Below are 25,503 nucleotides of genomic sequence, written 5' to 3' on the forward strand. Positions count from 1 at the left end.
TGATGAGGAGGTGAACAGGGAGGGGAGGAGAGGCTGGTGAGACTGTCGCAGTTGGGGTGAGACAATAGCGTGACCGTAATTCTCTCCACGATTGCTTCAATTATCACAGATGGGTACCTTACGTTACATACAACATGAGTTATTATGTGTGGGGGAAACAAGGGGTTAAGGCGGTATCGTTCATCACTAAGTGATCTGACGAGCCAAATCGCTTGCGGCGATCACGCGCCGCTTCCGATGTTAACCGCCGGGGAACTTCTACTTCCGCGTCACGCACCAGCGTTGTGGCCTCTGCCGTATGGAGACGACCCGCCCCGCGGTGCTCTCAAACCTTCTGATTTTTATCCCCTGATAAATAATGGATCCCCGCCGGAGCCGAGGAGAAACGGGTCGCACTAGTACCCGCACGACAGCTTCTTCACACGAGCAGGGGTAACTTTACACTATTTGTCGTACCGCTGTCTCAGGCAGACGGGACACTGCCAAGGGACTAGACTAGAGGCAACATCAAACACACAATCACACAATCACACACACACACACACACACACACACACACACACACACACACACACACACACACACACACACACACACACACACACACACACACACACACACACACACACACACACCGATTATCTGTGAGGGTAACGTGAGATTGATCCGACACGAGGAGAATGTCTCTACCTACTGGTTGTTTGTGTGCATTGCACTTGACATACATTTTTATAAACGTCATGCATTCTAATCTTGATGTAACAACCGCAATCAAAGACTTCCAGTTCTTAATGTCACTATTAAAAGCTGTAATATATACATTATATACATTTTGAACAAGCTAGACACTTGTATGTTGGGTAATGTATGACTACGTCACAAGCAGGCTGCGAGCCACTGCGCTCCAATGCTCTGGTAAGAATTGTTTACAGTGGAACATGGCCTCTGGGCCGGCGATCGGCGAGGCGATCGACTAGGGCGGCAAATCTGTTCGGGCGCCCTCTGGTGGATTTAATTAATTAATTAAATTGAATGAAACAAGCGAAATAAAACATGTTTATTATTATACATGTTCCAAAATGGAACGGACGAGGGGGGAACGGGGGATAACTGTTAGTGCGGATTGAAACCCTTACTGAAGCTCGCAGGGCAATGGCTGTGAATCCCACCAATTTTTGTAATGATTTACTTTTTATATCGAAGATGTTTAACAGCATGCTTAACAGCACGTTTAAGTAGTATTCATGCAGTAGCATTCTTGAAGCCAACAAATGCCCTTAAATTATGTGGCTAGTGTGCATGACCATAGTTTGTATATATCTTGTATTTTCCTTTGTACCTTGGATTGTGTTTCTTTTAAGAGCACAAACACAAGCTGGAACACTTTAACTGCACAGCCATCCTCTTGACCTCAACTTTTTTTGTTTAGCATTATAATGGATGCTTATGAATACACACACGCACACGCGTGTTCTGCATCACAACTGTGCATGTATTAAACACATAGGTCCATATATTGTCTTACAGTATATACATGTGTAAGATTGGTCCATAGTCTATGGGGAGTTGTGCACAAAACATCGAATTTTATTATTACCAAAGTATTGTTTAGTGTGTTTTTTTTGTGTGTGTGTGTGTGTGTGTGTGTGTGTGTGTGTGTGTGTGTGTGTGTGTGTGTGTGTGTGTGTGTGTGTGTGTGTGTGTGTGTGTGTGTGTGTGTGTGTGTGTGTGTGTGTGTGTGTGTGTGTGTGACATAGATGACAGTATTGGTAGCTCTCTCCTTTCCAAACGGATGCTGACGCCTGTGCTGTCGCCGTCTCTCCTTAGGCGGAGTTCTATGTTTTTTAAATAAAGGTCTACTCAGAAACTAAACTTGTTGTAATCTGATTAGACGTCCAGTTGTATTAGTGGTTTTCTGAGTTTTCAACTCTTATCATTTGCTGCTCGCTTCATGATTAGCTGCAATCACTCACTACATGGTAAAAAGTAAAACGATGCACAGCTGCCTATTGTATTTGGATAGACAGTTGGTACACATAGAGAATCTTAGTGTAAAGCATTGTGTAGTAAACCTGAGTAAGGTTATAACTGTATTTTCCCCAATCGGCTTGCCGTAGAACTCGAAACCCAATGACAATTCAGGAAGTAGGGCTACTCCTTGGCGTTGGCCAAATATTGATTAGGCTTGAGCAAAAGGATTTGGGCGTTTCCGAATACCATCGACATTATCTATAAAGACTCTTCTCTTACCTGGTCGCTTGTCAAGGACAGGAATACACTGATGGGTAAATAAGTTATATGCCGTGAAAGACTTATCCATGGCTTTAAATCTTTTTAAGTTTGGTTTATTTATTATGTTTTTTGGATTGTTTAAAGTAAGTGTGTCGCACTTTGAATACATGACAAATAACAACGTTAGATCAGAATAGGTAACACTTCCTGACATGTGAAATGCTAAAGTAATATATTTAAAACAATTACTGATGCTTGCCACCTTTGGGACTTTGGCTGGAGTGAGACTGCAAAATATCGGTGGACGCGCGCGGCGAACATTTTGACAACCCTAACCCTATATATTTGACTTCTTTATTCAAAGTGTATTTTAATGTGCAAAGTGACAATGAAATCCTCAAAAAAATTTGCAAAAGTTATAACAATAAAAATAGAATAACATTTTGTCAAGGTGCGCGGTCGGTCCAAATAGATATATAGACAGATCTAGCCTACATAGGATGTTTCCTATATATTCTGTGGTCTAGTGAGTGATCAACGGACGGAAAAAAGTTTATTATTATTTTTTTTTTTTAAAGATGGGCTATTTTGCATGACATTACTTACGTGAGCGTGAGATTGATGCTGAAAGCGTGAGTGTCACGTCAGATGCGCTTTTGCAACCTTGTTTAGTTTACAATGTTGCAAATTGAAATGTCAGCTGTACGTTTGTTACAAGGGCTATTCAAATGATGGTATCAAGGAAAACTTCGCACTGTTCACTTTAATCAGTTTTTTCTTGTGTTCCTCTTCCTCTTTCATGTTTGACCGACGGGGCATTTTGTGAATTCCGGACATAATGGATACAACACAGTTAATGTTTCATTATTCTCTCACGTTTCTTTCTATGTATCAGACACAATGGCATCCTCAACCCCTTTGACCCAGGCCAACACCACCTTTACCCTGGCGTTGTTCAAAAAAATCACGGAGGAAAACAAGTCTGGCAATGTCTTCTACTCTCCTCTCAGCATCTCTTCGGCCTTGGCCATGGTGCTGCTGGGTGCACGGGGGAACACCTCCACACAGATGTCAGAGGTATACACGCACACACGCGCCCTTAACAGGGCCGTCGCACCCGGGACGTGGCCTGGCGGCATTTTGCCGCTGAGCGCAGTGTGCGGCTCCTAGCCACTAGGGGGTGGTAGAAAATTCAAAAGATGATTATTTATTTATTTTATTCCAATGGGCCCCCCTCTGCCTTGGACCCCCCCCACAGCTGTCCACCTTACACCCGCAGTACGACGGCCCTGGTCCTTAACCTGTCAACCAACATTGAGGGTTGAACACACCTCAGCCTATTGCCAGGGTATTTTCTTTTTTTTTCACATGCATGTGTGCTTGCAAATACTCATGAGCAACCACACACACACACACACACACACACACACACACACACACACACACACACACACACACACACACACACACACACAGTGTGCACACAGCTGACCTCCTCGTGACCCCAAGTCCCTGCCGAACCCCCCCAGGTGCTCTGCTTCTCCGAGGCAGAGGGACCCCAGCAGCAGGCTCTTCCAGCACTGGCACAGATTAGGGCTGGGACGACGCGTCGACGTAATCGATTACGTCGACGCATAAATTACGTCGACGCGAAAAATGCGCGTCGATAAAAAAAAAAAAAAAAAAAAAAAAAAAAAAATTAGATGGGCGGCACCGGAGCGTAGTAGCAACGCGAGTGGCTCCCCAGACTTTCATAAGTGCAAGGCGCCAGGCACTCGTTCCTCTAAGTATGGGAATTATTCAATGTAAAAGGAAACGATTCCTTGATATGTCGTCTTTGCAAAATGACTTTCCATTCTAGCACCACGGCAATTCACCAGCACCTGAAGAGGCGCCACCTGGTAGCAGCTGCAGATGACCGAGCACCGTAGAATTGCATTACTTTGAACTTTTATTTTGGAATTTAAAGGCAATAAACATGTATTGAAATGTTAAGGAATTCATATTTTATGTAAATCAACATGTATAAATTGCTATTAGTCAATTAATGGGGAGATAATCGATAATCGAATCTAATCGAAATCGAATCGGACTGAAAAAATGAATCGTTAGATTAATCGATGCATCGAAAAAATAATCGCTAGATGAATCGTTTAAAAAATAATCGTTTATCCCAGCCCTAGCACAGATGCAGATGCAGCAGAGGGCGCCCACCACCTTTCTGCCACAGTTTCTGCTCAAGAGGATGGTACCAGGAGCCAAAGCCTCAAACGGGGCCATTTTGGATGTTGTAGCTAGCTTAAGTTACACTAACAGGTGGCTGATGTCTTTTGAACTGCAGGTCATGAGGCCAGAGAGCCAGTGGAGAAGTTCTGGGATGTTATGAGCAAGGCCGCCTTAAATCACGGGCTTACCTGGGCTGAAGCACCAGGGCCTACGACGACCAGGGGGCCTATCATGAGCTTCAGTAAATGTTTTTATTTAATTTTTTGTTTGTTTTGTAATACTGGCTCATGATGCCTCCCGATCTGCTTAGACCCAAGACAATGTGATTTTTTGTTTGGGGCTTACGAAGATCGAAGGCCTATCATGAGCCTATCAGCCTATCATGCCCCGACAACGGCAAAATGTCGGAAAATAATTGACACATCTTCATTGTAAGATCCCCCATCAGGGGGCCTAAAAAACCTCTCAGCCCCAGGGCCCAATGGCAGGTTAATGCAGGCCTGGTTATGACTGAGATGCGATGGGATGCTGTGTGACATGGCTGCTTCTTTACTAATGGGATGCCTTCATTCCCAATGTGGGACTTGTTGAGTGTGTATGCTGTGTTTGACTGTTTCTTTCTTGCTGTTTCTGTAAGAAAAATACTAAAAGCGCTAATCGTTGTTATTGCTAGACCGATTGAGCTGGTGAAGACTTCAGACTCACCTAAGCTCCTGCCTTAGAAATGTACAAAGCAAGATGTTTATTATGCCATACCTCTTTTAAATAATATATTGACAAATACATATTTCCCTCTCTGTCATTTTCCTTAAGGCTAGCAAATGTTTGCCTGTGGGTTCTTTCAAAGTCAATGGCAGTAGCATTACATTTCTTGCTGCTACTTACTACGTTCTAGTCTGTTTTGTGTGAGCATTCAGGTGGTGGAACGCGGCTGTACATGATCTTGCTGGTGGACAGGGGAAGCGGCAATCTCTCCCGCAACCTCTCCTCTCTCAGACAGTGGTCTAAGACCACTGGTCTTACGATGTGTTTCTCCCCCTCCCTCCCTTCCCTCCCCACACACATACTCTGCACGATGTAGGCGCTGCAACATCAGAAGGGCGAGGAGGACATCAACGCCAGCTTCTCCAAACTGCTGAGCGAGCTGAACAAGCCAGACGCGCTGTACTCCCTCAGTCTGGCCAACGGGCTGTATGGAGAGAAGACTTACCAGTTTGTTCAGGTGAGGATTAAATCTCAGAAGTGCAGTTCTATTCTTCTTTTCTGTACAGTAATTCAAGGTATGGTAGGTATTTTGTCTTTATTTTTACTTCTCATTTCTACTCATAATTAATTAACACTCAAAAAGACTGGGTAGTCCGGTTTTACGTCTGCATATTTATGCCTATGTGAAGTCAGAACACAACTCAGAGACGATAAATGATCATATTTAATTGTTGCCCAGCACTAATGGCATCATTGATGAATGATGGCATGAATACGTCAATTAAAAGAAAATGTGAGAGGCCCATCATCTCATCATGTGACTTTCCATACATGACCTGGACCTATTTATCCTCCTTCTATAGGTATTATGCAATTGATTGTGTTATGCTACATGTGCGGGGTTGGTTGAATGTTTCCAGGGGTTCCTGGATGAAACCAGGAAGTACTACCAGGCAGACCTCCAGTCTGTGGACTTCAAAACCAAGGCAGAGGAGGCCAGGGTGGAGATAAACACCTGGGTGGAGAAACAGACACAAGGTGGGACACAAACACATGCAAACAAACCCACATACATTGTGTATGTGTGCTAGTAGTACTTCACACGTCTCTTGTTGTGTTATCTTGAAGTCGCAATGTGTTACATTTCAACTAATTGGTATCTTAAAGCTACCCTGACAATGTTATCAATAGTGGTTTCAATAATGTTATTATGTTATACATGATATAAAATAAATTATTTAAATTCTGGCCAGCCTATACCTCTCTCTTGGTTTACAAGAATCTCTTGACACTCAAAAAATCCCTCCTACTCACACCACCCAGCCAGCTGAGCTATGCTAGTTTGCATCACTCAGTTTCCAATCCAGTGAGTGAACAGAACCCTGTCATTGAGTTTTAGCATTCTGAACGTCCCCGTATACTCACTGGGAGGGGTTCATTCTTACACATTGCGACCTTACACATTCAATCGGAAGTTTCCACCAAAATGCTACATTTTCTTTCCTTCTTTTGATTCTTCGTCTTTGTTCACCTAGATAAAATCAAGGACCTGTTGGTACCTGGTGTGGTTGACTCGCTGACCAGGTTGGTGCTGGTCAACGCCATCTACTTCAAGGGAAAGTGGGACGAGCCGTTCAAGGAGGAAGCCACCGAGGAGACTGCCTTCAAACTGAACAAGGTAGCGCTGCAAGACCAGAGCCAAGGGTGGGCCAGTTCACCACTGCCATCTTGGCACTGGCACCCACCACAAATCAACCTAATGGTTGCAGATTGCAGGCTAGACTTGCAACAGCCAGCCCTCCATGCCTGGGAAACGTTATAGTGTCCGGTTGGGATTTGAGTCAGAGATGTGGAACATTTGAGAGTTTTTATTTCCTTGCATAACAAGCTTCATGTGTCTGTGAAGAGGGGGATAAATATGTTTGGTGAACAGAGAATTGATCTCCATACATCTAAGAAACATACAATTGCTGCTTTGTCTAACTTGACAGTTTGCTTGACACATTTTGTTAAAATATCAGTCTCTTTTATTTCAGAGCTATTTTCAAAATGGTCATCGTGTGCGTAAGAACCAGTCTTGCCACATACAGTATATGTATATGCTGACAGAGCACCATAATGAATGTGAAGGACACACACTCACTTCCACACAAAGAGGAGCTGCAGCGTGACAGAGGGGTGTGACCTCAACCGGGCTTGGCCGTGTTGCAACACAGAGCACACCCCCAAAAACATGTCTTGAGTGTGCTGATGAATCACATTTGTGAATGATGAAATTAAAATCAGGCCAACAAACGTTCATCATCCTTGTGATTAGAAAGAGAAATACGGCAAGCCACATCTTAGATTAGATTTCATGGACCGGCGTGTGCAATGTCAAGACTAGTCAAGTCAAATATGTTTGACCTGTGTTTAGTTACAGTTACAGTCCCAAAGGCCTTCGCAGGCCATACAGTTATGAAACCCTCTAACCTTAGCAATCAAAAGAGGAGCAGAAACTCCCTTAAATGGCAATGCAGGATGCAGGCTACCTTGACCGCATACTAGTGATCAAATTAGCAGAGGACAGTGCACACATATTCCTTCTGTACAGTTTTTCTTTGGACCAGCAATCTCTACAAAACCAACATTTCCATTTGTTTTTACTTGTTGTAGTTCATTCTAGTTTCGGGGGATGCAAGGCTTTTAAAATGGCAGCTAGAATCCATTGAGGAAAAATCCATGAGCATGGCAATATGTTTTTTCTTTTAATACATATGTATATCTAGTACATTAATACATACATTTCTTTTAATACATATGCTGAATGCACATAATAAGAATTCATGCACTAGCCACCTCCCAATTACCTTATATCATTATTAGAGCTGTCAGTTAAACACGTTATTAACGGCATTAACGCAAACCAATTTTAACGGCGTTAATTTTTATAACGGGCGATTAACGCAAATTATTATTATTTTTTTAAAATACATAATATATATATATTTATTTTTTTGGGCTCAAAACAAAGAAGCAGTAGCCTGACTGCTATGTTTAAGGCGTATCTTTGTATGTTCATCGTTTAATTGCATTATAGGCTTTTTTTAGTGCCGTCCTGTTTTGATCAGTTTATGCCAATGTTGTTAACAATAAAAAAACATTTGCACAAGGCAAGCCGATGCACTTCTCCATGTTGATAAGAGCATTAAAATGAGAAAAATTAATGGGACAAAGAATTCAAGGGATATTTAGCATAGAAAAAAAATATATGATTAATTGCGATTAATCGTGAGTTAACTATGGCATTAATGCGATTAATCGTGATTAAATATTTTAATCGCTTGACAGCCCTAATCATTATTAATATTATAAATAAGAAATATATATTATGAATGCATAACCCTGCTTGTCTTTTGTTTTACCCTCAGAATGACACTAAGAAAGTGAAGATGATGTACCGCAAAGCAACGTTCCCACTTGCCTTCATTCCTGAGGCGAATTGCCAGGTGACCCCATTGTACTATTTAAACTATCAGTGGTTACCAGCCGAATATTTCATGTTAATTGTTTAGCTAGGTTTGTGGTGCACCAAGCTCATTCTTTATTATCTGTAACTTATGCAATCCTCTTTGTTTCAGAATAATTACAATGTCATACTGGGCACTGATTCCATACACTTTATTCAAATAAAAAAATAAATATGTTAATGTATGATATCCAATCATTTTTATATCTTACTATTTTTCTATCTTGAGAAATTGCTATAAACAGTTTCCTTTGGGATTAATACAATACTCTGAATGTGTTGGTAAAGATCCTGGAGCTGCCCTATGAAGGCAAAGAACTCAGCATGCTGATCTGCCTGCCTATGGAAATTGAGGACGGCACCACCGGCCTGGAGAAGGTAGGAACAGTGCAGAGAGGTACACGCAATAAAAATAACGACCAGTATTAAAGTGGCAGTGAACTGTAATGTCATCGTTACCCGGAGAAAAACATCTCCCTCCCCCTTCCCCTTCCTCGTCGAACTGAGAGCCAATCATCTTTTTTTAGTTTATAGTGAATTCGAGCTAAAGCAGGTGGCAATGGAATCAGACCCCACACGCTAACATTCAAATCAACCACCACCCCCAATTGTCTTCAGCTGGAAGCGATGCTGACCTACGAGACCTTCATGGAATGGACCCAGCCAGACAGGATGGGCCAGAGGGAAGTCTTAGTGGGCCTGCCGCGATTCAAGATGACCCAGACCTACGACATGAAAGACCTGCTGGTCAGCATGGGCATGGTGGACGCCTTCGACCAGGGCCTCAGTGACTTCTCTGGTAGGGACCACACAGCCGGATCGCGTGATCCAATTGTATTATATATCTTAAAAATACGCTATTGGAAGGGACCATATTACGTTCTTTAAAAAAAGGTGAATTTCCAATTTGCTTGACAATAAACACGACAATAGATACATTTAACTACATTAGAGATTTGCCAAAAAAAACTAAATATTCAATAAACGGCTGCCACTGCCCGGGCTGCTGAACACAGTCGTGAATGATAAACTCATTCAGCGCCAGCGGTAAACACTCCCACAGCCCCCGTATCATGTGTGCTAGAGAGCTCCACACCCCCTCAACACCTCCTCCTCTCCGATAGGCATGTCCTCGGCCAACGACCTGGTGCTGTCCAAGGTGGTCCACAAGGCCTTCGTGGAGGTCAACGAGGAGGGCACCGAGGCCGCCGCCGCCACGCATAGCCGGCAGAACCTTTGCTTCAGGATAACCCCCGAATTCGTCGCCGACCACCCCTTCCTCTTCTTCATCCGCCACAACCCCAGCAAGAGCATCCTGTTCGCCGGCCGCTACAGCTCACCTGAGTGATGGCTGAGAGTGGGGGGCAGAGGGGCGGGGGGGGGGGGGTGGACACGTGTCTGTGAGAGCCTCCGATGTGAGGTGCATATAGCGCTTGCCTACATTCATTAAGTGTTCACTTGTCTTTTAAAGGTCCAATGGCATGCTTCTTTATGGATGCTTTAATATAGATATTAGTGGGCCCCTAACACAGTATTTAAAGACGTTCCCGAAATTCAGCCGTGGTGCAGAATTACGGCCACTACGAGTCAGTCGCACATGATTGAGCTTTCCCCAAACACGCCGTTTCGGTGTCTGTAGCTTTAATGCAAATGAGGAGGAGAGAGGCGGGTCAAGGAGGAGGGTGGGGGTTGGGCCCAGAGCAGCTTGCGGCCACGGTACCATGCGCTCTATTTACAGTAGATGTATCGCAATGGCGAGGCACACACAGCCTTTGGCCGTGTTCTGTCAATATTCTAAAACACTCCGGGTGCTCCGGCGGGAGTCCTGGAGTTCTATGTCTAAATTATATCATATTATACATAGATATCTATATCATCATAATATATATTATCACGGCCAAAAGCTGTGTGCGCCTCCAGACGATATCATGAATCTCAAACGACTGTGTCGGGTTCACTGAGGTCTCTGGTTCTTCCACGTCCACATCAATCTGAAGTAGACTGAACCACGACATGGAGGAGAAAGGGATTGTTGTGTGCGATTGTGTACCGCAGTGTTTTGGTTTTACGAATAGGTTATGGGCCAATTGCTCTGTCAGTTAACATTGCTGCGCTTTAAAACCGTACTCCTTAAAACTGAGGTTTTGGAGTTTAACACGCAGCTGCGCACGAGGTTGAACGTGATTGCTGTGTAACGACTCGTACAGGATCAGCTGATTCCCAGCTGACTCGGTTTAAACTGCTTGGAAACCGGAAGTACTCTGATTTCTATTATACCCCAGCAGATGCAGTCTTAACTTAATGGTGGATGCATTTTGTGCTATAATTACCAACAAAAACTTAATGGGAATGTAAAGTGAACTTTAATATAATAAAACTATCATAAATAAAAACGCTAATAATGTTGACATATATTATGAAATAGTCTTCTAGGCTACTTTCTGTGGAAATCTGAGTCTGGAATCTGCCCTCACCTACCTCAATCACCTACTCAATTACTTGTCATTGCTAACCATTTTAGTTAAGCATTGACCTTTTAATGTTTCGTTGAATGGTACGATCCTCTGTGCGTTCATTTATTTTTTTTACAGACAAATAATCTGTTCTTTGTAGAGTTTTAGTTGGGCACTTTAAGCAACTCCTATATCGTAGCCTGTATTGTACTGAAGGCCTATGTGGTGTAATAAGTGTAAATGTATCATACCTATTAATAATAATTCATAATACTAATTCTGTGTCTTCGTGTCGGTTATGATGGAGCCTTGTTTCATCCTGCAAACTGGTTTAGTCTCCTCTAAAACCACGTCAGTGTCGAGATTAGACTAACACGCACAAAATACGCCCTCTAGCGTCTAATGTGAATTTCTCTGAAACGCAGCTGCAGGTTAAACCACAAGTATATGACACAGCAATGGGGCTTAAGACGTCACGTGACTTCTTGAGTTTAAAACCGTATTAAACTCTCAAAAGTGGCTAAGCTAGCGATAGAGCAATTGCCCCTACAGGTCTCGGGCTAGGCTGTGTCACTAAATAAAAAGCTGTCCATTCGCATCTCAGAGTGACGTAACTAGACACCAGACAGCGATAAAAAAAAAAAAGGTCAAGTTCAATACAAAAATAACTTATTTTACGCAGTTTAAACGTACTAGTCTAAACTGCTTAAAATGGAAAGATATTCCAAGGTGTCCCATCTATTTCCTAGCCAGCGGACCCTAGTTTAAGGGGAAAACAACACAATTGACGGCAAGAGGTCACCATATTGTTGTTTTGACGAATCCTGCGCAGCCCGCCCCCCCCTTTTGAAAATAATCTCCCGATTGAAATGCATTGGTTTAATATTGAATGAATTAGTAGTAGACCATGTAGCTATTATCGTTATAACAAGATCGGTATCTGACCATGAAAATCCACTTACACCAATCCAATCAACGAAGAGGGTTTTAACACCAAGTAACACAGTGTACTTTTTCTATGGGGAATGTGGTTCAGGTGTGACAATATTTAAATATTTATAATATATAAAACTAGCCTATACGTAGGCCTACAGCATATCATACATTTGACAGATAGAGTTAGACAATTATATGTATAGGGTTAGGCCGAATTTGGTTAAAATGCAGCCTCTGCCGGCCCGCAACTAGATCGTCTCGTTGTCTCGTTATATGCTTTATAAGTTAATTATATTTAAATTATTATAACCATGTTGTTATGTTAGCAGAGTCACACTCTCACGGCGGAATAATAATTCTAAATCATTTCTCTCTTTAGCCGTACTGGCGTAGTTCATTTGTGAACCACGAACAGACGCACGCTCTCCTAGAGCCAAGTGCAGAGAGAGGGAAAATGCCTGTGACATTCCCTTGTATGGTCACAGCAATGGCGCAACAGCGCCTCCTTTTGGTTCTGAACAGGTAACTACAGTTACATGCAATCATACATATATCATACATATATCAACACTCCCACTTATGAATGACATGTATACTGTACAACTTTAACATATTCAAATAAACAATCAAAAAGAACATGGCAGTCAAATGTCAAACATTTATAATCAAAAAGAGCATGGCCGTCAAATGTCCAACATTTATAATCAAAAATGACATGGCAGTCAAATGTCAAACATTTATAATCAAAAGGAGCATGGCAATCAAATGTCAAACATTTACACACCAAACATGATCCCTGCAAATTTCATTAGCTTGAGTTTGGATACAGGCTTGGTCATAGCATCTGCAACCATGTGGGACAGTACACAAGTGTCATCTTCTGTTCTCTTATGGTGGACCAAGTGATACTTAATGTCCACATGCTTACATCTCTGCCTGCACACAGGGTTCCTAACAAGTGCAATAGCACCCTGGTTCTGCTCATAAACAACAGTTTTCATGTACCCATAGGTAGTGGCGATTCTAGAAAATTGTACATGGGGTGGCAGAAGGGTGGCAAGTTAAATTCAAGGGTGGCAAATCACACACACAAAGTCAAGTCAAGTCAAGTCTTTTTATTGTTGGAAACACACATGCCTGGTGTCTATATGTATTTATTTATACCAATCGCTAATGAAAACAGTTAACATATTGTGTCTATCTTTCTGTTTGTCTATATTTTAAGTTTTGTGTGTCTGTCTGTGTGTCTGTCTGTCAGTCTTGCGTCTATCTACCCGTCCATCTCTACACAAAAGACTTAATGATTCAGTGTGGTTCCCTTCGGATGATCCGCCCATCATCCGAGCACATCGGGAAACAGCCACTGAAAAGCCAATTTAATACTTATTTTCTCTCCCTTTGATTAATATTAAATCAATTTAATATTTGATTAATTTACATCACCTCGTTGTGATGGGTTGTCATTGTTAATATTCATAAGACTCAGAGCTACGAGGAAAGGGCTTGTGGATTCTCTGCCTGTGGAGTTGCGTGTTTGGGAGGTCCCATTGTGCGCCGGCTGGACTTGATGTGGTGTCGATCGTTTGAAAAGTAATTGTGTTGTCTGTTACCTGAGAGAAGGGCAACACCTCCTGCCTTTGCACTGTGAAAGCGTGTGTGTGTGTGTGTGTGTGTGTGTGTGTGTGTGTGTGTGTGTGTGTGTGTGTGTGTGTGTGTGTGTGTGTGTGTGTGTGTGTGTGTGTGTGTGTGTGTGTGTGTGTGTGTGCGTTTGGATCTGTCCGTTCTCGGAACCCCGCCGTCAATCGCAATCAGTGTGTCAATGGCGAGCACGCACTCGTCCACACACGAACACAACAGGCATGCAGATTAAGACACATGCGACCACCCATCACATTTTCTTGATTCAAGTTTCAGCTGTACTGTACCTTTTTTCATCACTGCAAGCGTACAGTTGGCTTGTCTCCAGTTCTTTGGCTTTCAAACCGTTTCTGTCTTCATTTGAATGAAGCGGCAGATGCGCACGGTGAGAAGAGAGCAAATAGGATTCATGGACTCAACCATTTTACAGGGGAGGGGGGACATAAAGATTTTAGTTCTTAAACTTAAACAAGTTACCAATGAGATCAACAGCTTCAGTAGCAAAAAATATAATACCATTCACTAAATGTATATTGGAGACACTTCTAACAACCTGGGTGGCAAGTGGGGTGGCAAGCATTTTTTGGGGGGGTGGCAGCTGCCACCCCTTGCCACCCCGGTAGTTTCGCCACTTATACCTTTCAGTTGCTCCAAATAGATACACTCCTGTATTGTTAGAGCTAGAGCCATGTACTCGGCTTCGCACGTGGATAGTGGTACTGTGGGCTGCTTCTTAGTTTTCCATGAGACCAATGAGCTGTCTTTACTCATGCTCACACAATAACCACTTGTACTACGCCTGTCGCTGGCGTCTGACCCCCAGTCTGCGTCACTGTATGTGCGAAGGCCTAGACCCTCACTGCTCTTTCTAAAACAGCTGTTTGTCTACAGTACCCCTGAGATAGCGCAAAACATGTTTCACTGTAACAAGTGCTCATCTGTGGGGTTAGCGAAATGCTGTGATAGTCTGCTTACCACAAAGCATAGGTCAGGTCTTTTACAGGTAGATGAGACTGCCGACAACTTCTCTGTACTTCTTTACATCAGCCATTTCAGGCGCATCCTCAGAATAGTCTTATCTTTTGGTCACATGGTGTCTCCCTAGTTCTACACTCCTGCATGTCAAAACGATTTAGGATCTTTCCAACATACTTCCCTTGTGACATCTTCACGCAGCCATCAGACGTCTCGCCATAATCCATCCCTGCCCTTGGGCTATATCCTTCACAAACCTGGCCTTGTACTGGTCATGTCCATAACTTTCCTCCTTAATCGAGTATACCCACCTACCTCCCACTGTCTTTCTGCCCTCTGGCAATGTAGTCATGGTAAAGGTCTGGTTGTCCTCTAAGGACTCAATCTCCTCGTCCATTGCTCTTTTCCACTTTCCTGATTCAGTTGATGTCATGGCCTCTTTCAAGGTCAGCGGCACACCACAAACTGCTCAGTAGCAATAGTCTATACTAGTGAGTGTACTTTCCTCCTCGTCACCATCTCCCTGAGTATAATCTCCCAGATACCCTGGGGGTCTCTGGTGGGATATTTTCCACTGCTTGAGGCCTGTGGCGTCACCCTAGGGTGCTTCTCGCCATCATCCTCTGGTGACTGTGGACCGCCAGTCTGTATGTCTGTGCTGAGGACACTGGGTTGTGGTGTCTCTCTCTCCTCACCATCTATTTTGGGGTCCAGCCCTAACTCCCCGTTCTCGCAGGTTGTCTTTGTATCTAACTTTACCAGCCTGGGCTTTTGCACTTTCCCTTTATTGGGGTAGTAATCTAGAAAGGCGGGACTGCCCTTGTCATGCCCTACAAAGAGTCCTCTCTCACACCTAGGATCTAGTTTACCTCTGTCCTGTTGGTAGGCGTAGCATCCTGACCCAAACTTGTGCATCTTGGCTAGATCCCTGTCAGTGCTGTATAAGGGGTAGTGCCTGTGACGAAAAACTGTAAGATATGATTGGCATTACAATTACGGAGAGACACTTTCATAAAGTTCTGAGTGTCTTCTAGTTTCGGTGTTCCTGAATCCTCGAACGCCAGACTTCCGAGCGCATGATGGTTGAAACTGGAACACGGAAATGAGGTAGGGTTTTTATGTGACGTCAAAGTTTGCCAGGTTGGTCCTAAATCCGCAATTATCATACAGGCATGCTCTCGTAGCTCTCTCCAAGTATAAGATATTGATTTATTTTTCGTAATCTGATCATATGATTATACATACTTACTTACTAGTCAATACAAAATGTTACAGCATGTTGTTCTTATTAGTAAAAAAAAAAAATCATATTCGAGTGTATGAAAGAATTGCTGTTTTTTATATTGTTATTTATTTCTGAGGGCATAAGGCTCCTAAAAGAATAATTATTAACCATTAATTATGGTAAGGGGATAAGGTCAAAGAAACAATTTACAACCACCAACATTGAGCATGTTTAGTCTTTATAAAGTCTCTATAAGCCAGACACAAATTTACACACACTTAAATAAATGTTTTCCACGGTTAATGACATCTTTGGTTGAATAAAATTCATCATTAAGTGTATATCTGGCATACTATGTCATTAGAAAAATACAACCAAGCTACTACTACTGCAGTAAAGGAGTTAATGTGGAGGACTTAAAGCGGTTTAGAATGGGCCTACATATGGGGGACCTAAGGCTGGAGAGTGACAAACCGGGGGTATACAGCGCAAGGCTAGTGTGTCATACCAGTAAATCCATTGTTCCACTCAGCGTTGACCCAACAGTAGACTGTATGTGAATGCATACCACCAACATGAGTGACCTCAATGCAAAAAAATTATTATATCCGGAATTATTATATAATGCTAAAAATGTATTATGTACGGAAATTATATACGTGCATCGAAAAAAGTTTCGAAGCCCCACCCCGGTTTGATTAAGGCAGGTCTCCTCCAGTTTAAAAGACAAGTGAACACTTGATAGATGTGGGCAAGCGCTATGCACTTCACACTGGAGGCTCTCATAGACACGCACACACACACACACACACACACACGTGTCCACCCCCCCCGCCCCCCACCCTCAGCCATCACTCAGGTGAGCTGTAGCGGCCGGCGAACAGGATGCTCTTGCTGGGGTTGTGGCGGATGAAGAAGAGGAAGGGGTGGTCGGCGACGAATTGGGGGATAATCCTGATGCATCGCAGCATCATGATGGCAGCGGTGGCGGCGGCGGCCTCGGTGCCCTCCTCGTTGACCTCCACGAAGGCCTTGTGGACCACCTTGGACAGCACCAGGTCGTTGGCCGAGGACATGCCTATCGGAGAGGAGAAGGTGTTGAGGGGGTGTGGAGCTCTCTAGCACACTTGATACGGGGGCTGTGGGAGTGTTTCACTACCGCTGGCGCTGAACGAGTTTATCATTCACGACTGTGTGCTCAGGCGGTGCAGCCTCGGCAGTGGCAGCCGTTTATTCAATTGTTTGTTTTTTTACACAACTTTAATACAGTTAAATGTGTCTATTGACGGATTCATTTATAAGTTATTTATTTATATATATACATACAGTGCTTATAGTATCAAGCAAATTGGTAATTCCCTTCTTTTTTCTTAAAGAACGTAATACGGTCCCTTCCAATAGTGTATTTTTAAGATATATAATACAATTGGATCACGCGATCCGGCTGTGAGGTCCCTACCAGAGAAGTCACTGAGGCCCTGGTCGAAGGCGTCCACCATGCCCATGCTGACCAGCAGGTCTTTCATGTCGTAGGTCTGGGTCATCTTGAATCGCGGCAGGCCCACATTGACTTCACTCTGGTCCATCATTTCTGGTCGGGTCCATTCCATGAAGGTCTCGTAGGTCAGCATCGCTTCCAGCTGAAGGAAGACAATCGGTGGTTGATTTGACTGTTGGCGTGTGGGGTCTGATTCCATTGCAAGTGAGCCACCTGCTTTAGCTCGAATTCACTATGAACTAAAAAAAGATGATTGGCTCTCAGTTCAACGAGGAAGGGGAAGTGAGATGTGTTTCTCCGGGTAATGATGACATTACAGTTCACTGCCACTTTAACCCTGGTCTTTCTTTTTACTGCGTGTACCTCTCTGCACTGTTCCTACCTTCTCCAGGCCGGTGGTGCCGTCCTCAATTTCCATAGGGAGGCAGATCAGCATGCTGAGTTCTTTGCCTTCATAGGGCAGCTCCAGGATCTTTACCAACACATTCAGAGTACGGTATTAATCCCAAAGGAAACTGTTTATAGCAATTTCTCAAGATAGAAAACTAGTAAGATATAAAAATGCTTGGATATCATACATTGACATATATTTATTTATTTAAATAAAATGTATGGAATCAGTGCCAAGTATGACATTGTAATTATTCTGAAACAAAGAGGATTGCATTAGTTACAGATAATAAAGAATGAGCTTGGTGCACCACTAATTTAGTTAAACACTTACTGAATATTCGGCTGATAACCACTGATGGTTTGAATAGTACAATGCGTTTACCTTACCTGGCAATTGGCCTCAGGGATGAAGGCAAGTGGGAAAGTTGCTTTGTGGTGCATCATCTTCACCTTCTTAGTGTCTTTCTGAGGGTAAAACAAAAGACAAGCAGGGTTATGCATTCATAATATATATTTATTATTTATAATATTAATAATGATGCTAATTGGGATCAATTTTTATTATGTGCATTCAGCATATGTATTAAGAGAAACCACATATTGCCATGCTCATGGATTTTTCCTCAATGGATTTTAGCTGCTATTTGAAAGCCTTGCATCCCCCATATGGGAATACAAAAATAGAATGAACTACAAACAAGTGGAAAGAAATGGAAATGTTGATATAGAAATTGCAAATGGTCGGGTTGTTGGACCAAAGAAAATCAGTACAGTAGCAAAATGTGTGTACTGTCCTCTGCTAATTTGATCCCTAGTATGCGATCAAGGTAGCCTGCATCCTGCATTGCCATTCAAGGGAGTTTCTGCTCCTCTTTTGATTGATAAGGTTATAGTCCATAAAATCGAATCTAAGGTGTGGCTTGCCGTATTTCTCTTTCTAATCACAAGGATGATGAACGTTTGTTGGCCTGATTTGAATTTGATAATTCAAGAATGTGATGCATCAGCAGACTCAAGACATTATTTTGGGGGTGTGCTCTGTGTTGCAACACCCGTCTGTCACGCTGCAGCTCCTCTTTGTGTGGAAGTAAGGGTGTGTCCTTCCCATTCATTATGGTTCTCTTTCAGCATATACATTCAAGAATGTGATGCATCAGCAGACTCAAGACATTATTTTGGGGGTGTGCTCTGTGTTGCAACACCTCAACAGGGCCAAGCCCTGTTGAGGTCACACCCGTCTGTCACGCTGCAGCTCCTCTTTGTGTGGAAGTAAGGGTCTGTCCTTCCCATTCATTATGGTTCTCTTTCAGCATATACATGTACTGTATGTGGCAAGACTGGTTCTTACGCAGACGATGACCATTTTGAAAACAGCTCTGAATTAAAAGAGAGTGATATTTTAACAAAATGTGTCAAGCACGTGTTAGAAAAAGCAGCAATTGTATGTTTCTTAGATGTATGGAGATCAATTCTCTGTTCACCAAACGTATTTATCCCCCTTTTCACGGACACCTGAAGCTTGTTATTCAAGGAAATATAAACTTCTCTCAAATGTTCCACATCTCTGACTCAAATCCCAACCGGACACTATAACGTTTCCCAGGCATGGAGGGCTGGCTGTTGCAAGTCATAGCCTGCAATCTGCAACCATTAGGTTGAGTTGTGGTGGGTGTCAGTGCCAAGATGGCAGTGGTGAACTGGCCCACCCTTGGCTCCGGTCTTGCAGCGCTACCTTGTTCAGTTTGAAGGCAGTCTCCTTGGTGGCTTCCTCCTTGAACTGCTTGTCCCACTTTCCCTTGAAGTAGATTGCGTTGACCAGCACCAACCTGGTCAGCGAGTCAACCACACCAGGTACCAACAGGTCCTTGATTTTATCTAGGTGAACAAAGAAAAAGAATCAAAAGAAGGAAAGAAAATGCAGCATTTTGGTGGAAACTTCCAATTGAATGCGTAAGGTCGCAATGTGTAAGAATGAACCCCTCTCAGTGAGTATACGGGGACGTTCAGAATGCTAAAACTCAATGACAGGGTTTTATCCACTCAATGGATGGGAAACTCATTGTTAGGGTTAACCCTAACCCTTGAAAACCAAGAGAGAGGTATAGGCTGGCCAGAATTTAAATAATTTATTTTATATCATGTATAAGATAATACCATTATTGAAACAACTATCGATAACATTGTCAGGGTAGCTTTAAGATACCAACTAGTTGAAACACATTGCGACTTCAAGATAACACAATAAGAGACACACGTACTACTCGCACACATACACAATGTATGTGTGTTTGTTTGCATATGTGTGTTAGTGTCCCACCTTGTGTCTGTTTCTCCACCCAGGTGTTTATCTCCACCCTGGCCTCCTCTGCCTTGGCTTTGAAGTCCACAGACTGAAGGTCTGCCTGGTAGTACTTCCTGGTTTCATCCAGGAACTCCTGGAAACATTCAACCAATCCCCCACATGTAGCTTATCACAATACATTACATAATACCTATAAATGGAGGATAAATAGGTCCAGGTCATGTATGGAAAGTCACATGATGAGATGATGAGACACCTTTTATTTGTATTAACGTATTCATGCGATCATTCATCAATGATGCAATTAGTGCTAGGCAACAATTAAATATGATCATTTATCGTCTTTGAGTTGTGTTCTGTGTACCCAGTGTTAACTAATTACGAGTAGAATTGAGTAGAAAAAATAAAAACCTATCCTACCTATAATACCTACCTACCATACCTTGAATTACTGTACAGAAAAGAAGAATAGAACGGCATTTTTGATATTTAATCCTCACCTGAACAAACTGGAAAGTCTTCTCTCCATACAGCCTGTTGGCCAGACTGAGGGAGTACAGCGCGTCTGGCTTGTTCAGCTCGCTCAGTAGTTTGCAGAAGCTGGCGTTGATGTCCTCTTCGCCCTTCTGATGTTGCAGCGCCTACATCGTACAGAGTATGTGTGTGGGGAGGGGAGGGGAGGGGGAGAAACACAACGTAAGACCAGTGGTCTTAGACCACTGTCTGAGAGAGGAGAGGTTGCGTGAGAGATTGCTGCTTCCCCTGTCCACCAGCAAGATGATGCACAGCTGCGTTCCACCACCCGAATGCTCACACAAAACAGACTAGAATGCCATGTACTTTGATAGAGCCCACATAGGCAAGGCAGAGTCAAACATTTGCTAAACTTGAGGAAAATGACAGAGAGGGAAATTGTAGAAATATGTAAAGTTACATTATTGAGAAGAGCTGAGGTGAGTCTGAAGTTTTCACAAGCTCAATCGGTCTAGCAATAACAACGATTGGCGCTTCCAGTATTTTTCTTACAGAAACAGCAAGAAAGAAACAGTCAAACACAGCATACACACTCAACAAGTCCCGCATTGGGAATGAAGGCACCCCATTAGTAAAGAAGCATTCATGTTACACAGCATCCCATCGCATCTCATAACATCCCAGAAAATCTCCACTGGCTCTCTGGCCTCTTGACCTGCAGCCCGTTCAAAAGACATGCGCACAACGTCATAGCAGTGCAACGGAAGAGAAGAAGGAGCCATGTTATTTCCCTGGGGATAATAACGCTTTGGTTGACTCCAAAAGACCCTGATCAGCCACCTGTTAGTGTAACTTAAGCTAGCGACAAAATCCAAAATGGCCCCGTTTGAGGTTTTGGCTCCTGGTACCATCCTCTTGAGCAGAAACGGTGGCAGAAAGGTGGTGGGCGCCCTCTGCTGCATCTGCATCTGTGCCAGTGCTGGAAGAGCCTGCTGCTGGGGTCCCTCTGCCTCAGAGAAGCAGAGCACCTGGGGGGGTTCGGCAGGGACTTGTGGTCACGAGGACGGCTGGGGGGGGGGGGGGTGTGTGTGTGTGTGTGTGTGTGTGTGTGTGTGTGTGTGTGTGTGTGTGTGTGTGTGTGTGTGTGTGTGTGTGTGTGTGTGTGTGTGTGTGTGTGTGTGTGTGTGTGTGTGTGTGTGTGTGTGTGTGTGTGTGTGCTTATAAGCATGCATTAACATGCAAAAATTGACAAAATACAATTAAACAGTTGAAGTCAAGAGGATGGCTGTGCAGTTCAACAGTGTGCCCGCTTTTGTGTGTGTGTGTGTGTGTGTGTTTGTGTGCGTGCGTGTGGTTGCTAGTGAGTATTTGCAAGCACACATGAAAAAAAAAGAAACAACTCTGTCAATAGGCCGTGGCATGCTTAACCCTCAATGTTGGTGGACAGGTTAAGGACCAAAGTAGGTCACTGGGTTTTACGGCATTCAACTCCTCGGGAGGACTCCGGTGACTCAAAGCCCCTCCTTGCATTCATCACTCATTGCATACCTTTCTCTGTCAGTCGATCTTCTCTTTTTTTACACATTTACATTAAGGCACACATGGCTTCTTTTACTAGCGTCAACGGAAGATAAGGAGAGGCAAGCTCTTGATAACAACCAACTAGAAAGAGAACACTTATCCATACAACAAGGTCTAACCCCATGGTTGTGCAAGACACCTGAGCTTAGTTAACAAGTTGAATTAACTGCATGAATACTACTCTAATGTGCTGTTAAACATGCTACCTACAGTGAAGGGGGGGACCTCACTAACCACCAAGAGCTTGCATCCCCTATAAACAGCAAAACTTAAATCCTACGGAAAACCGTAACATACACAGTCATACATATTGTGAAAGAGCGAAAAGAGGGATGGGCAAATGTCTTTGTGGAATACAACTACTACTGTTTGTAGTAGGTTTATTGGTTTATTGGCATTACACATCTGGTGTGTGTGTGTGTGTGTGTGTGTGTGTGTGTGTGTGTGTGTGTGTGTGTGTGTGTGTGTGTGTGTGTGTGTGTGTGTGTGTGTGTGTGTGTGTGTGTGTGTGTGTGTGTGTGTGTTTTGTTGCTATAGTAACATAACATATGAAAAGGGAGTGGGGGATCACAGAACAGTCAGCATTGTGCTGACTGTGAGATAAACCTACAATGATTCATACTGAAAAAGGCTGAATAGGATTGCAACCATGTTGATTTTTAAAAAGGGCAGGTCATGAGACAGGTGAGATCATGAGCAGGATACATAACCTTCAGTGGTAACACTGAAGGTTACACTTTGGTTCACTTTGATAACACATTGATAGTATTCTAAAACAATGATTTCTAAAAGAATGGTCCTAACCTAAAAAGGGAAATATTATGCATATCATTTCATTTATTTTTCTTTACTTTTATATTTCTGTATACTATTACTCAACAAGAATGTTGCGACATGCCTTTACCAACTTAATTACACTTAACCTATGGAATAAACCCATACATTCACTGTGTAAAATGATTTAATTGTGTAAATCATTTTCCCAAATACATCCACTTCAAATGGTGCATCCAAACTAATTATGCTACATACTTTCACGTATTAGGTGTGCGTGCGCGTGTGCTTGCTCGTGTGCGTGCGTGTATACCTCTGACATCTGTGTGGAGGTGTTCCCCCGTGCACCCAGCAGCACCATGGCCAAGGCCGAAGAAATGCTGAGAGGAGAGTAGAAGACATTGCCAGACTTGTTTTCCTCCGTGATCTTTTTGAACAACGCCAGGGTAAAGGTGGTGTTGGCCTCAGTCAAAGGGGTTGAGGATGCCATTGTGTCTGATACAAAGAAAGAAACGTGAGAGAATAATGAAACAGTAACTATGTTGTATCCACTATGTCTGGAATTCACAAAATGCCCTGTCGGTCAAACATAAAAGAGGAAGAGGAACACAAGAGAAAACACATACAAGTGAACAGTGCGAAGTTTTCCTTAATACCACCATTTACATAGCCCTTGTAACAAAAGTACAGCTGTCATTTCAATTTGCGACATTGTAAAGTAAATGTTTAGAACTCCTATTACTTTAGCATTTCACATGTCAGGAAGTGCTACCTATTCTAATCTAACGTTGCTATTTATCATGTATCCAAACTCCCACACACGTACACACTTACTTTACACAATCCTAATAAGACATAATAAATCGACCTATATATGCCTATAAATATATAACACTAACTTAAAAAGAGTTAAAGCCATGAGAGAGTTAGTCTTTCAACGTCATATGAACTACTTACGCAGTGTGTTCCTGTCCTTGACAAGCGATAGGTAAAGGTAAGAAAAGAGTCTAATGTCGATAATGTCGATGGTATTCGGAAACGCCCATAACCTTTTACTCAAGCCAATCGTTGGCCAACGCCAACGAACCTGTCAGGAGTGCTTCCTGAATTGTCATTGGGTTTCGAGTTCTACGGCAAGCCGATTGGAAAAAAATAAATCGTTATTACCTACGCGGGTTTAAATAGCAATTGTTTGAAAAGATACTACACAATGCTTTATACTAGGACTATTCTATGTGTGCCAACTGCCTTCTTTTATTATATCCAAATACAATAGGCAGCTGTGCATCGTTTTACTTTTTAATATGTAGTGAGTCATTTGCAGCTAATCATGGGAGCAGCAAATAACAGGAGTTGAAAACTCAGAAAACCACTAATACAACTAGACGTCTATTCAGAATACAACAAGTTTAGTTTCTGAGTAGACCTTTATTTATAAAACAGAGATCATCGAACTCCGGCTGAGGAGAGAGAGCGACAGGCGTCAGCATCCGTTTGGAAAGGAGAGAGGAACAAATACTGTCATCTATATCTCACACACACGCACACACTAAACTGTGACCAGTTTAGTTAAACTGTGAACAGTTCAGTTAAACTTGAACTGAAAAAAAAAAATGACAATGTACCCTACATATAAACTGGTGGGTCAATTCATAACATGATAATCCAGTCAACGATGAAAGATAATGCAGGAGATACACATTAGTTAAAATTGTAAATGCATGATCAACAATGAATTAACGTGATGTTGAATTAGGGTTAAGGAGTGGATAGTGAATTTTGGACAACAATGGACTTGATGAAGCTTTGGGGCTACTCTTCTCTGGAAATGATACTCCCTTCTTTGGAAATTATACCATGTCATGAGTCTCCTGGATTGTGATTAATATAACATTCCTGAGACACAAATCATGACACAGAACGCAAAGTAACGGCACTGAAACAACAAAAGCCTTAGAATATAACAAAACATTGTTTACATCATTGGCCTGAACAATACTTTTTTTTCTTCCTCCATGGGCCCCTGACGCCGTCTGGGCCCCGGGCAGCTGCACCTGTTGCACCGCCGATTTTTACTCCACTAACTCCCTCATCATGCAAAATTAGACCGTCCGCACGGGAGCCAGCGTGGGGTTGGTGCTCCCGTTGTTGTCGGTGGGTTCAGGCCGACGTGAAAAAGCCCACCACCTGCGTGGGGACTTCAGCCAACACACTCCGGGCCAGGGCCTCTGGGGGGGCCTGGATCAGGGAGGAGACATGACACATCGGGGGGTTTGATATCGTACACGAGGACCAGAAGCACATATCCAAAAGCACTTAACAGCAACAGAGTCAATTAATGAACTTGAGGAAGGGGTGGGCGGTCTACATGCAGTGAATGAATGAATGCTGTAGTCAAACCGCACTCCAGTTACAGCTGTCACTCTCTGGCTCTCCCCAAGTACCTGTGTCTGTCAATACATGTACAGTATGCTTGTTGCAGTTGACCTCTAAGCATGAAACATCTAAAGACAATAGATAAATTAGACAATACATAAATTAGACACTTAGACACACAATAGATAAATTAGACAATAGATAAAT

At 43.0% G+C, this 25,503-nt stretch overlaps 2 protein-coding genes across 4 annotated transcripts; one reads left to right on the forward strand and one right to left on the reverse strand.

Moving 5' to 3' along the window:
• The first annotated feature begins 110 nt into the window (after positions 1-110).
• On the forward strand, positions 111-10,031 carry LOC130377142 (leukocyte elastase inhibitor-like). Of its 2 annotated transcripts, none has more exons than XM_056584132.1 (9): positions 111-432; positions 3,128-3,309; positions 5,540-5,680; positions 6,084-6,201; positions 6,699-6,841; positions 8,574-8,651; positions 8,960-9,049; positions 9,290-9,470; positions 9,796-10,031. In XM_056584132.1, the coding sequence occupies exons 2-9, from the start codon at positions 3,133-3,135 to the stop codon at positions 10,017-10,019; spliced, it is 1,152 nt and encodes a 383-aa protein (XP_056440107.1). In that variant the 5' UTR covers positions 111-432; positions 3,128-3,132; the 3' UTR covers positions 10,020-10,031. The 2 variants fall into 2 exon arrangements, with proteins under 2 accessions (XP_056440107.1, XP_056440106.1); XM_056584131.1 differs by lacking the exon at positions 111-432 and adding an exon at positions 1,875-2,285.
• Positions 10,032-15,862: 5,831 nt separating this feature from the next.
• Positions 15,863-24,031, reverse strand: LOC130377141 (leukocyte elastase inhibitor-like). Of its 2 annotated transcripts, XM_056584129.1 has the most exons (10): positions 23,878-24,031; positions 23,234-23,415; positions 21,474-21,593; positions 20,592-20,732; positions 20,107-20,224; positions 19,522-19,664; positions 18,177-18,254; positions 17,779-17,868; positions 17,358-17,538; positions 16,161-16,976 (listed from the first exon to the last, which is right to left on the reverse strand). In XM_056584129.1, the coding sequence occupies exons 2-10, from the start codon at positions 23,408-23,410 to the stop codon at positions 16,750-16,752; spliced, it is 1,275 nt and encodes a 424-aa protein (XP_056440104.1). In that variant the 5' UTR covers positions 23,411-23,415; positions 23,878-24,031; the 3' UTR covers positions 16,161-16,749. The 2 variants fall into 2 exon arrangements, with proteins under 2 accessions (XP_056440105.1, XP_056440104.1); XM_056584130.1 differs by lacking the exon at positions 21,474-21,593 and having other exon boundaries at positions 15,863-16,976.
• Positions 24,032-25,503: the final 1,472 nt, after the last annotated feature.

The sequence above is a fragment of the Gadus chalcogrammus genome, chromosome 23 (assembly GCF_026213295.1).
Source record: "Gadus chalcogrammus isolate NIFS_2021 chromosome 23, NIFS_Gcha_1.0, whole genome shotgun sequence".
In the NCBI taxonomy this organism is placed as follows: Eukaryota; Metazoa; Chordata; class Actinopteri; order Gadiformes; family Gadidae; genus Gadus; species Gadus chalcogrammus.